A 13598-nucleotide genomic window follows, 5' to 3' on the forward strand; every position below is an offset into this window, starting at 1 on the left:
GCGACCTCACATTTGCATTGCACGGAAGCATTGCGCTCACGAAAGAACACTTCCATAGACTCCAATAAGAGCCTCATTCTAATGCCGTCAGACACTGCATGAGAACTTGTGCAGCAAAGGTGGTAAATCATGCAGCAATGGGCAGCAGATGTAAAATATATATGTATATGAATATATACATATCTATCTATGTGTTAATATGTGTATGTAAATATATAAATGTATATAAGCATATAAATATTGTAATCTAGCCCATAATGTCCATCCAGGGAAGGATCTTTAGGTTGGAAAGTGGGTGACAAGAAAATACAGTCCCAACACAGGATAAGACCCAGGAAATGACAAATCAAGTTGCAAAGTTAAAGTCAGGTAAAGCAGGTTGATAACAATGGGAAGGGATTAAGCCAATTACACAAAACAAGACAGAGTAGAGTAGTCAAAGTCCAAGTCAAAAGGTCAGAACCAGATAGGAAGAAATCAAGCAAAATCAAAGACCAGGAGAATAGTCTCAGACAAGCCAGGGTCCAGAAGGTTGTGGGCAAAAGAAGTACCAAGGATCATCCAAAGAACAAGGAAATTCGGAATTTCGGTTTGTGTGCTGTGTATTAGACTAGTATTATGTACTGTATATTAGGTGTAACCCATAGCAGAGTGATATAACTTAATATACTGTACAATACTAGTGTAATCCATGTCCATCTGAATTTACCGAATAAATCCAAACTAATTCGGATTTATTCGGTAAATTCGGCAGTATTTTAATTTGGAAATTCGGTTCGATCCGAATCTCCGAATTTGTCGAATTTTCCGAATTTCCGAATCGAACCGAACCGAATTGCACATGTCTATTTCTGAGCGCACTAACAGCACTTACTATGACAATCACCATTAAGTCTATGGAGATTTGTGTAAATAAATAATTTAATACGTTTTTCTTCAGGATTGTGGTTGACCCCTTTTTTTTTTTTACACAGAAAGAAATCTCACTAATTACAGATTAATAATCTTTAAAATTGTAGTCATTTTACTATTTTACTTACCGACAGCCTGAAATTAAAGATTTCAGATTTCAAATTTGATTTTGCAACTCCTTTAACTTATGGAATTGACCACAATCCCATAGAAAAGTTTATCAAATGATTTACCTACAAAAATCTCCATAGACTTTATTGTGATTTTCTGTTGAAAAGCATCAAATAGCTTTTACTAAAGGATAGTGATGGACCCCTATTTTACCAAAAGCAATCAATACCTCTTTAAAAAATATACATTTATTTACCTGGCAAGCTGCTGTTTCTGTTTGTTGATGTATAAACAGCCTGGAAACCAGATGACTGGACGCTAGAATCAGTTTGGAATACAACACCCATTATATTTGAGGTAGAGATGAATGAAGTGTTTTGACCAGGTGTGCATATTTTTGCAATCAGAGGAGAGGTCAGTGGGAGGCCATCATATATAGTCACAGAGTCGTATACACATCCAGATCCTACCTCCAAGCTGTTATGAAGAAAAAAAAAAATAATTCCTAAAGAGAAGACTTGCTCTTACAAGAATTCCTTTGAGAAGTTACATGGCATGCATTAATGTATTTAAATTATTAGATATATATTTATTAGTAACATGCTAGTCATTTTAAAGAAAGGGATATTTAAAGGGCCAGTAAACATAGAAAATAATGTTATATAATTCTGCACATAGTGCATTATATTAGTGCTAGATTTATAGAACCTAATATTGCCAGTGAATTGTTATAAAAAAAGAGTGTTTTCCAGACCCGCTCTCTGTGCTCTACTGAGGGGGTCTGTTTTTTACACTGAGCGCATCTGGCCAGCTGTCTAGTCACAGCCCGGCCCCGACCGCGCCATTACACTCAGTGCAGCTCGCTCCCGCTGTCAGACAGAGCAGGAGCGAGCTGCACTGAGTGTAATGGAGTGGTCGGCCCGGGCTGTGACTACTAGACAGCTGGCCATATGCGCTCAGTGTAAAAAACAGACCCGCTCAGTAGAGTACAGAGAGCGGATCTGGAAAACACTCTTTTTTTTTTTTTTTTTTTTAATAATTTTTATTGCGCATCATAAAAATATACATAACAAGTTTTCATAAGAATACATAAATAACGGATGATCAATGAAAACAATTTTAACATGGGCTAAATCTTATGTGGCAAGATATGGAGGTTTATAACTCCCTGATTGAGAGCACAGGGAAGTCCATACAATAGCCCCATGGATATAGGTTGTTGCTCATTTTTATTTTAAAAAAAAATATCTATTGAAAGTTTTGTTAAAGCATACAAGTAACAATTGTCAACAAAAACACTTAAAGATACATCTTGCATTTATTTGACAGATTGTAATTCAGATATGACAAGGAGATCTAACAGGGGGGGATCAACCCCAGGTTTTGTTTAGAAATGCAAGAATGAGTTATATACTTCCCACCAAGGGGCCCCCTACAACTCCCATCAGAGATCTCAATTTTAATTTTTATTACTTTCATAAACATATTCCAAAAATAACTATGATATTTTATTATCTTATATATAAAGGTTCGTGCAAGGTTTAACCTTGCTTCCTACTTGAGAAATCGGTACACAGTCTAAGCTAAGATGTACAAAAATATGTTAGTATTCAGACGTCCAGGGCGGGCCCTGGTCAGATCCCCACTCCTCCCTCCAGGCAAACTCAACCAGTGAGCACCTTTCACCCTTTGTTAGATCACAGCTCTTGGTCAATCCTGACTGGGCTGCTGTCTGGGTGTTTTGCGGACCACATTGTTAGCATTGTCTCATGTATTTCCAATTGTCCTGTTAGTAAGTAATGGTATCTTTATAGATGTAGTGTTGTGTTCACCTTTGCTCTCCAATCTGATAAAGTGGGTATAGTAGTGGACTTCCAATTAAGAGGGATTAGAATCTTGGCACATGACAGCAGCAGAATGAGTAGAGACTTTTGGGCCTGAGTTTGGAATTTGAATGGAAAATGGAATAACAATGTGTCAGGAGTTCTGGGAATTATCAATACAGTGATCGAACATATCTCTACCCAAATCTCCTCCCAAAAATATTCTAGTAGTGGGCAGTCCCACCAGACATGTATCAGTGTCCCTTCCATCCCGCACCCTCCCCAGCACCTCCCCATAGTGGCTGGATAGATTTTTTTTAGTCTATTTGGTGTAAGGTACCACCTACTCAACAGTAGTGTGATTCTTGTGTGCGCGCTGAGACCGACACTCTTTTCCCCAAAGAAACATCTGCTTCCACTCTAGAGTTGTGAAAGTGTAGCCCAGCTCTTTATGCCATTGTGAAGTGTATTGTGGGAGGGTATTCTCAGGTAAGGCCAAGATAATTTTGTATAGGATCGAGATCACATGTTTAGGTGTATGGGAGGATGTGCATAGCCGTTAAAAGTTTGTCATGTCCCTAGCGAAGAGATGTTTATATTTATGGGTACTGATATAATGCCGCATTTGAGTATATGCAAACCAGGAATTGGCCAAAGCCGGGTGATCTTCCAGTAACTCCTGAGGAGTCCTGAGCCTCCCTTGTGTTATTAAATTGCCTATACAGTTCAGTGGGAGTGCAGGTGAGCTGGCTGTCGCCACTATATGCAAAGGTAAGTCGTGGTTATCGTATATAAGTGTAAGGGGCGCGTATTTGGTGGAGATGTGTGAGTCCGTGGAAATTACTCTATCCCATTCATTAAGCAGTTCCTCCAATAATGGTAACTTTGAAATGTTAGTGGGTCTGTACTTTTTGTCTGTCCAGAACAAAGTGGCTAAATTAGTCATATGAATAGTGTTTGCGCTCACCTGTTTCCAGGCTTTGTCATCGCTAGCCCAACACCACTCCACCACTCTATGAAGTAGAACGGCTCTTCTGTAAGATTGGATGTGGGGTATTCCCAGGCCCCCCCGGTCTCGCGGGAGATATAGGGTCTGCCTATTAATCCTTGGCTTGATGCCATTCCAAATATACTCCTCAATTAAGGACTGTAATGAGGGTATGAAGGAGTGTTGGAGAGCAATGGGCGCAGTCTAAAGTAGGTATAATATCCTTGGCAGGATGTTCATCTTTATGACACCGATCCTGCCAAGCCAGGATATAGTTTTATTCCTCCATTCGGAGAAATCTCTAGCTATCTCCTTTTTTAATTTTGCATAATTAGTTTCAAAGACCTCCAAAGTAGATCCCGAAATGTGGATTCCCAGGTATTTCAGTTAACTGTTCTTTTGTATAAAGGGGGAGTGACCCTTGAGCCATGTCTGTGTCTCTGGTGGTAGCGATATACCCAAGAGCTCTGACTTCGTAAGGTTGAGTAAAAAGTTGGACACTGCCCCATACTTTGTGAATTCTGTCAAGACGGCCAGTATAAATGTCTCTATGTCTGTTATAGTTAACAGTAAGTCATCGGCATACATGGCTAGCTTATTTTCAATGGGTCCTATCTGTATGCCCTTTATCTCGGGGTTATGTCTGATGTTGCTGGCTAGTGCTTATACTGCGATAGCAAATAGTGCAGGTGAAAGGGGGCAACCCTGCCTTGTCCGATTAGTAATATAGAAGGGGTCAGAAAGAATACCATTAACCTTTATTTGTGCGTTTGGTTGTGAATACAGGGCAAAGACTGTCTTTAAAAATTTGTCACCAAATCCCATTTTCGCCATAGTACCCTGCAGGAAGGCCCAACTCACTCTGTCAAAAGCCTTCTCTGCATCCGTAGACAACAGAGCAAGGGGTATCGACTGCGCTTTGGAATAGGCTATAAGGTGGAAGATTTTCAGAGTATTGTCCCTGGCCTCCCTGCCAGGGATAAATCCCACCTGGTCAGTAGAGATTAATTTTGGAAGATATCTATTAATACGTGTTGCTAAAGTTTTTGCCAGGATCCTAATATCACTATTAAGAAGGGATATGGGCCTATAACTTTCAGGTTTATCTGGAGCCTTCCCAGGTTTTGGTAGGACTGTGATATATGCTGATAACATAGGTTTGGGTAGTGTTCCTGTTTCAGTTAATTCAGTAAATAAATTTTGTAGGTAGGGTAAAAGCAAGGGGAGAAAGGTCTTATAATATTTGTTTCTCAGTCCGTCAGGACCTGGGCTTTTCCCATTTGGGAGTTCTTTTATTGACCTAGCTATTTCTTTTTGGGTTAAGGGAGCTTCTAGGCCGTCAGATTCTTCTGTTGTCAGTAAGGGTAAACTTGTATGGGTCAGGTAATCTTGTATTTTCTGAGTATGAGTGTCTTCCCCTTCACCTTTAAGATTATATAGTTTGTCATAGTAGTTACGAAAGACTTTCGCTATGTGGCAGCTATCTTGCCTATTCCTTCCCTGATCGTCTTTCATGGAGTATATATACTCAAATAGTTTCTGGCGTTTGAGTGCTCTCGCTAATAGTCTGCCCGCCTTGTCCCCACCCTCATAGTATTTTTGTTTGAGTTTTAAAGCTGAGTGCTGGTTTTCCCCCTGCAGGAGTGCCCTGAAGTCAAGTCTGGCTTGATGAAGTTCAGTTTCTAATGTGATATTTGTTGTGTCTCTTATGTTTTTCTTCTAGTGCATGAATGGTTTGAAGTATGGAGTTGTATTTTTCTCGGTGTTGTCTAACTAGTTTAGATTTATGTTTAATTAAAATTCCACGTAGAACACATTTATGTGCCTCCCAGACCAATGTAAGTGGGAGGTTATCTTGTGAGTTAATGGTGAAATATTCAGTCATAGAGGTCTCTACGTCTGTTCTTATTTCAAGATTATCCAATAGAGTGTATTCAAGTCTCCACAAGAAGGGGGTATCAAATGAGTTTGGCCATGCAATGTCACAGAAAGCGGTTGCGTGATCCGCCCAAGTTATAGAGGTAATGGAACTATGTGTGATATATGATATGCCCTGTGAGTCAGTAAACAAGTAGTCTATCTGTGAGTATTTCTTGTGGGGATTTGAATAAAAAGTGAAGTCTCTATCCCTTGGGTGCATGGTTCTCCATATATCATGTAGAAAGAGGTTTTTGAGTAATGAGTTGATTTGTTTCAGTGTATGGTGTGGAACGCTAGACACTCCATTAGAAGTGTCTGACTGCGGGATTAATGGAGCAATAAGGTCCCCCCCCCCAAAAAAAAAAGGACTCCTCTAGATACCTCCTGGATTTTACGAGTGACAACTTTTAGGAAGTTATCCTGTTTTGTGTTAGGGGAGTAAATGTTAGCAAGGGTGATCAATTTACCATGTAGTTGTCCTATAAGAATAATATACCTGCCCTCCCTATCTTTCTCAAGTTGTAATAGTTTAAATGGAAGCTTGTGGTGGATGAGAATCCCCACTCCATTTTGTTTGTGTGGACCTGAGGAAAAGTAAGCATTTGGGTATGCATGATTGTACCACTTGGGTTCCTTAAATCTGATAAAGTGAGTTTCTTGGAGAAACACAATGTCCCCCCTCATTTTTTGACAATCTCTGGTCACTATGGAGCGTTTTCCCGGGTTATTGAGATCCTTAACATTCACTGTTATCAGTTTAATCGGGTGTAGTTTATGTGTTGTATGTGGCACCGCCATCTTAAGACCGCCCAGTCGGGTGGATGATATATTAGGGGGAATGTTATGGGTGAGTGGGTTGAGCAAGAAGGTAAGTCAGTGGGTTATGTATAGAGCTTAGGGACCCGCCCCAAGTGATGTGAAGTTTACAATGGGAAATCAACAATCTGCAACAATATCGACTGTGTACAACTGCGTTACAAGAAAGTAAGTCTAGAGGGATGTGCCCTGCTAGGCCCTTAGAACATTAAATATAAGGAGCTTAACTAAACAGCCTGAACTGAAAACAGTGAAAAAATAATAACATATGAGTAGCATCAGTGGCTACACCATCAATCCCTTCAAATTCCCAAGAACACAGTGGAGATCCCATGATTGTAAATTTTTAGATATATAAAGGAGCAACTAGGACCTAAAAGGGCCCGAGTTAGTTGCGCACAAACAGTGCGCCCAAATGGTTAATATAGGATCAGCAGTGTGGTCCATGGGGACACATACATACAACAGTAACATTTCTATAACTTTAAGCATTTGATATCTTTTAATAGCTATCTCAGAGTATAAAGACTAACATCTAATGAACATCATCTCCAGCATGGACAGTGCATTTTTCATAAAAAGTCATTTCAACTGAGGACACATGCAAACCTGACCATCGATCTTCTCCCAATTTTGTAGACAGATCGTCATCGTGGCCCCCTGCCAGTGTCTTGTTCATTAGGTTTATTTGCGACCTCTTCTTCATGAGGAGGTTTCGGGATGGGGGGTGTTAATCCCAATGAGTGACAGAAGGGACCGAGATCTTCCAAGGTTCTGTATACTGCAGTGTGATCCCCCTTAGTGGCTATAATACTTGTAGGGAAGCCCCATCGGTAAGTGATCTTATGCTCCTGGAGGACACTTGTAATAATCTTCAACTCCCTCCTCTTTGGTAAAGTAGTTGGGCTCAGGTCACAGAAGATCTGTAAGTTCACTCTGGCGTGCGCGACCGGGTGCTTGTTTCTGCTATGTTTCAGAATTTCCTCTTTGTCTTTAAAGTTTAGCTCTTGGAGGATGAAATCTCGTGGAGGTGCCTTTGCCGGTGGTTTGGGGTGCAGAGCCCTGTGTGCTCTCTCTATTTCGGTAATGGGTGACATTGGGGTGCCTTTGATTGTCCTGAATAAGTCTTGCAAATATCCTTGAAGTGCTGATGGATATATAGTCTCTGGAATTCCCCTGACCCGCAGATTATTCCACCTGCCGCAGTTATCCAGGTCTTCTACCTTATCCATTAGGCTGTGTATCATGTCAGTATTATACTGTGCTCTGGAAGATGTGTCTTTGACCTCCTCTGTTATTTTTTCGTGGGTTTGTTCCACGTTGGTGACCCTATGTGATAGTTCATTGATGTCTTTCCGGAGCTCACCGAAGAGACTCTTGACTTCTGCCATAACCCCCTTAATATCCTCTTTCGAGGATAGTGTTTTCAGATCCTCTTTAGTAACATATGTTGAGGGGATCTCTGCCATCCCAGGTGTCTGTGTGTAGGCCCCTTGTTTTCAGTCAGAGTGGGGTATTGTTGCCTCTGAGGTAGCAGGGTCAGTAGGTTTGAGATAATGGTTCATGTTTCGTGATTTGGATTTTTTTTTCTCCTGTCGTATTCTTCTTTTGGGGCATTCCAGATTATTATTCAGGCAGGTCTTTAGTGTCCCACACCTTTGATAATATGGGTTGTCTTTTATTTTCCACCAATGTGCTATCTTAGGAGCGCCTGCTCTGTAAGGTGAAGGTCTCTATTAGTAGGCAAACACCGTCTACAGTATACTTTAGTTTATCCAAGCTGAGTCAGTTTTCACAAGTGTTCTTCCTCCTCTGTGGTGCTTGAGCTGCCTGTCTTAAATTTGATGTCAGAGGTGTTAGACTATTTCACACATGTAGTATATACATACAGGCCAGTTATATAGGGGTGCTATATTGAAGCTAGTTATTCTTTTATATATTGCTTGACCTCCGGTTACTTAAGGTATGCAGGGTGGTGGATGTAACCGATGTGTTGCTTGTTGTGTCCAAGATTATGCTTTGTTAGGTAACTAGGTACCCAGTCTGTGTGAGCGCAGCTGTGTGCAGCACCCAGTGAGGGCAGTAAAGTTTCTTACCCTGTCACTTCGTTTCTGGGCAGAGGTAACGTTGACTCTGTCTGCTCACGCCCTATGGATGTCCCCCTTTAAGCGATTAGGCTGTTATTCTCAAGTGGTGTGTAGGCTCCCTGCTGAGATCCAGCTGTGGCCTGAGGCTCGTGTTATGCACTTGTAGCATGCTATCCGCAAACGCCGGTCTCCAAGATCCAAAATTAGGCTGTTAGTCTAATGTGGTGTGTGGAGCTCCCTGCCGAGATCCGGCTGTGGCCTGAGGCTTGTGTTGCGCACTTGTAATATGCTGACCGTAAGTGCCGGTCTCCGAGATCTAGCTTCTTTCAAGTTGTTAGGAGACGATTCCCCACTGAGCTCCCACTAATTTCAGTAGTTCCGCTGCTCCTTAAATATCTGATTAAGAGTTACGGGCCTATGCAGTAAGCTGGAGCTCTAAGCTACAGTGGCCATCTTCCAGCGTGGCCAAGCTCCGCCCCCCAGAAAACACTCTTTTTTATAACAATTCACCGGCAATATTAGGTTCTATAAATCTAGCACTAATATAATGCTATTAGGGCTGCAACAACTAATCGGTAAGTTTGATCATAAAAATAGCTGTCAACAAATCTCATTATCAATTAGGTGGTCAGCGATTAGTTGGTCAGTTGCACAGTACCAGCTGCTTTAATCTAATGATCTACTGCAACTAAGATTGTGCAAAAAAAATTGAATTTATTTATTTTTTTAATCATTTTTCTATCCGATTAATCGGACAATAATCATCCGATTAATCGGATAGAAAAAAAATTATAAATAAAAATGTTTGCACGATACCATGTGCAGGAGTTCATCGGATTGAAGCAGCTGGTGCTGTGCAATTAACCAACTAATCGCTGACCACCTAATTGATAATGAGATTCTTTGACAACTATTTTTATGATCAATCTTGCCGATTAGTTGTTGCAGCCCTAAATGCTATATAATTCTGCACTGTGTGCAGAATTATATAACATTATTTTCTATGTTGACTGGCCCTTTAAGCTTTTGTAAACTACCTGTACAAAAATGATACCCTTCCTTTATTTGAGTGTTCTTTAAATATATAAAGAAAAGAATGCCTATTTAAGGAAAAATGCTCATTGCATGTTAAAGGTAGTGTGATCAAACTCAATGTAATTTTTAATTAAATAATACAAGTAATAGCATATTTTTTAACATTTGTTTTATATTACATAGGTCTGTTTTTAGTAAGTATTTTTATAAGGGCCGAAGTAATATCAAGAATTCAAGCAGTACATGTGACCTCATGTTCTTCCTTTTGACATAATCAAATAATCACTGTTTAATCAATGCCAAAGATTGTTTTAAGCCAAATTAAAACAAAAAAACTATGACATTTCTACTTTTAAAGGGACAGTGTCCTATGAAATTTGGGACATTGTGCTGTAAAATTGATTTCCCTTTATTATGTTCCCAATGACTTGGTATATGATCTTCAGAGTATAAAATGTAAGGAGAGTTGTTACTTTAAGTTTATTTTTTATATGAAATAGTTGTAAATTGAAACCTTGACCCTTCCAAATGGGCTGAGCTTGGGGGAGGTGCAGACATCCATATCTAAACTTTTTCTTTAAACACAAAAAACCTTCTTACCTTATCTCTGTCTTTATACACAAAAGCCTATACCTGTACTAGAGAGAGCCTTTGAAAAATAAGGTTTTAGTACCCATCTCACCCACCCCCCATTGGGAGTGTAATTTATCTGCTGCTTCTTATTTAAAGAGCTTTTCTGTAGTCAACACTGTAATTCTGCAACTTTCAGTGTAGATACAACTGACAGAAGTACTGTCACTATTTAAAGGACAAAATAAATGCAAATGAGCTTTTTGTAAATAATCCTATATAATAAAAGGCCAAGTGTGTTTGTCCAAAGCTGTCATGCGCAGTAGAGACTGCGCGCGAGGACAAACACGCCTGGCCTTCCAACTGACCTGGTGCAGTGTGGTGGAGTGGGCGTGGCCGGGTGGGTGCAGAGTGGGTGGGGCCGGGCGTGACATGGGTGGGGCCGGGCGGGGCCAGATGCCGAGAGACAGAGAGCTCTAAAGAGGGGGGATACAGAGAGCAGAAGAGGGGGGATCGAGAGAGGGAGAGACAGCAAAAGCGAGAGGGGGAGAGAGACAGCAAAAGAGGGGGACAGAGAGCAAAAGAGAGGGGGAGAGAGAGAGCAAAAGAGAGGGGGGAGAGAGAGCAAAAGAGAGGGGGGAGAGAGAGAGCAAAAGAGAGGGGGGAGAGAGAGAGCAAAAGAGAGGCGGGAGGGAGAGAGCAAAAGAGAGGGGGGAGAGAGAGTAGAAGTGAGGAGAGAGAGAGAGAGCAAAAGAGAGGGGAGAAAGAGAGAGCAAAAGAGAGGGGAGAAAGAGAGAACAAAAGAGAGGGGGGATAGAGAGAGAGCAAGGGGTGGGATCGCTGTAGTGCAAAAAATGGCCCATGTACACGGGCTTTAGGGCTAGTATAATATACACCAGCAGATAAATAGATCCTTAAACACATTAAACAGGGAAACATTTAACAGTACATTGTCCTTTTAATTGTATTTATTGAATATAATATCCAAATAATGAATTTTACAACAAAACTCTATGGATATCACTATTGAAATGTTATATTCAAAGGTTAAAGGGAAATATTTTTTTCTATTATTTAAACAAATGTTCTTACTATTATTATTATTATTAGTAGTAGTAGTAGTAGTAATAGTAGTAGTAGTAATATTAATAATAATAAAGTTCACCACATGTAAAACTGGAATAAATACAAATCTTGCCATTTTCAAGTTCCTGTATTGAACGTGCACGCTGAAATTCTGATATATTTTAATATTCTGTGAATATGCACAACACAAAACACTAGTTTTTAAAGCACTGCTGACATCTAATTTGTCTTTCTGACAAATTTATTTATAAATTAATCTGTTATTCTGTTGATAAAAATATTTTTTTCCCCTGTGATAAATACTTAAAAACACACTAAACTGGTTCATTTAAATATTCCAATTTTTTTAATAATTGACTCTACTGAATGTCTGCTTTGGACTTTTGAAAGTTTTATGGAGCCTAAAATTTGGCTGTATAATTTATTAAGAATTTCTTGAATATCTATCCTTTTTTAAGCAGTCTTACATCTGATAGGAAATAATTATGAGATTTTTTTTTTATTTATATATCAAAACACGTTTTTGGTAGAAATGATTAATTTGTCTATCATTTATAAAAAAAAAAAAAACACATACTCAAATTGTTGAAACTGAAGCTCCACGTGATGACCAGGGCTGACACGTATTTCCCAGAAACAGTAGGCATTATTAGGATAAGCACTCGGGAAATTAGGGCTATAGAAAACTCCATTGGGGTTTGTCAGAACACCACCACAAGTGTAGTTGGGAGCTAGAATTGTATAAACAGAATAAAAAGTAATTACAAAATTGCCTTTTGAAATTATACATATTTAGCAAATAAAACAAATTTAAAGGTTCTCACCAGATGTTACCCAGTTGCTGATGTTTTGGAAACCTAGATTAAAGTTCATATAGTCAACATGAAGTATATTGGATGGCACAACCTATGTAATTATAGCTGTGATATTTTCACAAGTAAAGGAATATCAAAAACTTTTTTCTTTCATGATTCAGATAGAACATGCAATTTTAAGCAACTTTCTAATTTGCTCCTATTATCAATTTTTCTTTGTTCTCTTGGTATCTTTATGTTAAAAGCAGGAATCTAAGCTAAGGAGCCAGCCCATTTTCTTTTTAGCACCCTGGGTAGAGCTTGCTGATTGGTGGCTACATTTAGCAAGCGCTACCCAGGTGCCGAAACAATTAACTTAAGTAATGTTTTTCAGTTTTTTTCTAAAGGATTATGACCAACCTCTTTATCATTTGTAATTGTAAGTTGACATAAATGTATGTTAGTATACTATACTGTGTTTTTAAACAGATAGTAAATGTTCCTGTCATTTTATTAATGATAATTAGTTGTTTATTTGAGGTTTACGACTGTCCAGTCCAGTAACAATTTGTCTCTGTGTGCAAAAACATGTTTGTGTTTATTTTTTTCCCTTTTACATACATAACAGCAAATATTTCAACTTATAAAACCATTAAAAATAAGGCAGTTGTAAACTATTGTTATTAAAGTGTATTACCTGTTTGTGTTGTAGAATTAACAGCTGAAAGAAAATACAAACAGTTAGCTTATTCCAAACAATAATAGATTTGTCCCTACAAATGTGTTGTACACAAACATAATCTTCCTCTTATTTTAAATATCAATTTAAACAGGTTAATCTGATTTTCATGAAAAACATTTATTTCATGTAATTGGCAAGAGTCCATGAGCTAGTGACGTATGGGATATACAATCTTATGAGGAGGGGCAAAGTTTCCCAAACCTCAAAATACCTATAAATACACCCCTCACCACACCCACAATTCAGTTTTTACAAACTTTGCCTCCTATGGAGGTGGTGAAGTAAGTTTGTGTTTAGATTCTACGTTGAAATGCGCTTCTCAGCATTTTGAAGCCCGATTCCTCTCAGAGTACAGTGAATGTCAGAGGGATGTAAAGGGAGTATCACCTATTGAATGCAATGGTTTTCCTCACGGGAGATTTATTTAATAGGTTCTCTGTTATCGGTCGTAGAGATTCATCTCCTACCTCCCTTATTCAGATCGACGATATACTCTCATATTCCATTACCTCTACTAACTGTTTCAGTACTGGTTTGGCTATCTGCTATATGTGGATGGGTGTCTTTTGGTAAGTATATTTTCATTACTAAAGACACTCTCAGCTATATTTGCCATGAGTCAGGTTTATGTATATTTCCTTTTGCAGACTGTCAGTTTCATATTTTGGAAAAGCATTTTATAGAAGAAAAAAATATATATTTTACCTAGGGTAT

At 39.1% G+C, this 13598-nt stretch overlaps 1 protein-coding gene across 1 annotated transcript in view; it reads right to left on the bottom strand.

Moving 5' to 3' along the window:
- Positions 1 to 13598, bottom strand: part of LOC128656779 (deleted in malignant brain tumors 1 protein-like) — a 269497-nt gene that overhangs the window by 35132 nt on the left and 220767 nt on the right. The window contains 4 exon segments of the mRNA XM_053710923.1: positions 1280 to 1500; positions 11926 to 12079; positions 12173 to 12205; positions 12840 to 12863. Of these exon segments, the coding sequence (XP_053566898.1) occupies positions 1280 to 1500; positions 11926 to 12079; positions 12173 to 12205; positions 12840 to 12863 (432 nt within the window).

This window comes from Bombina bombina, chromosome 4, assembly GCF_027579735.1.
Source record: "Bombina bombina isolate aBomBom1 chromosome 4, aBomBom1.pri, whole genome shotgun sequence".
NCBI classification, from domain to species: Eukaryota; Metazoa; Chordata; class Amphibia; order Anura; family Bombinatoridae; genus Bombina; species Bombina bombina.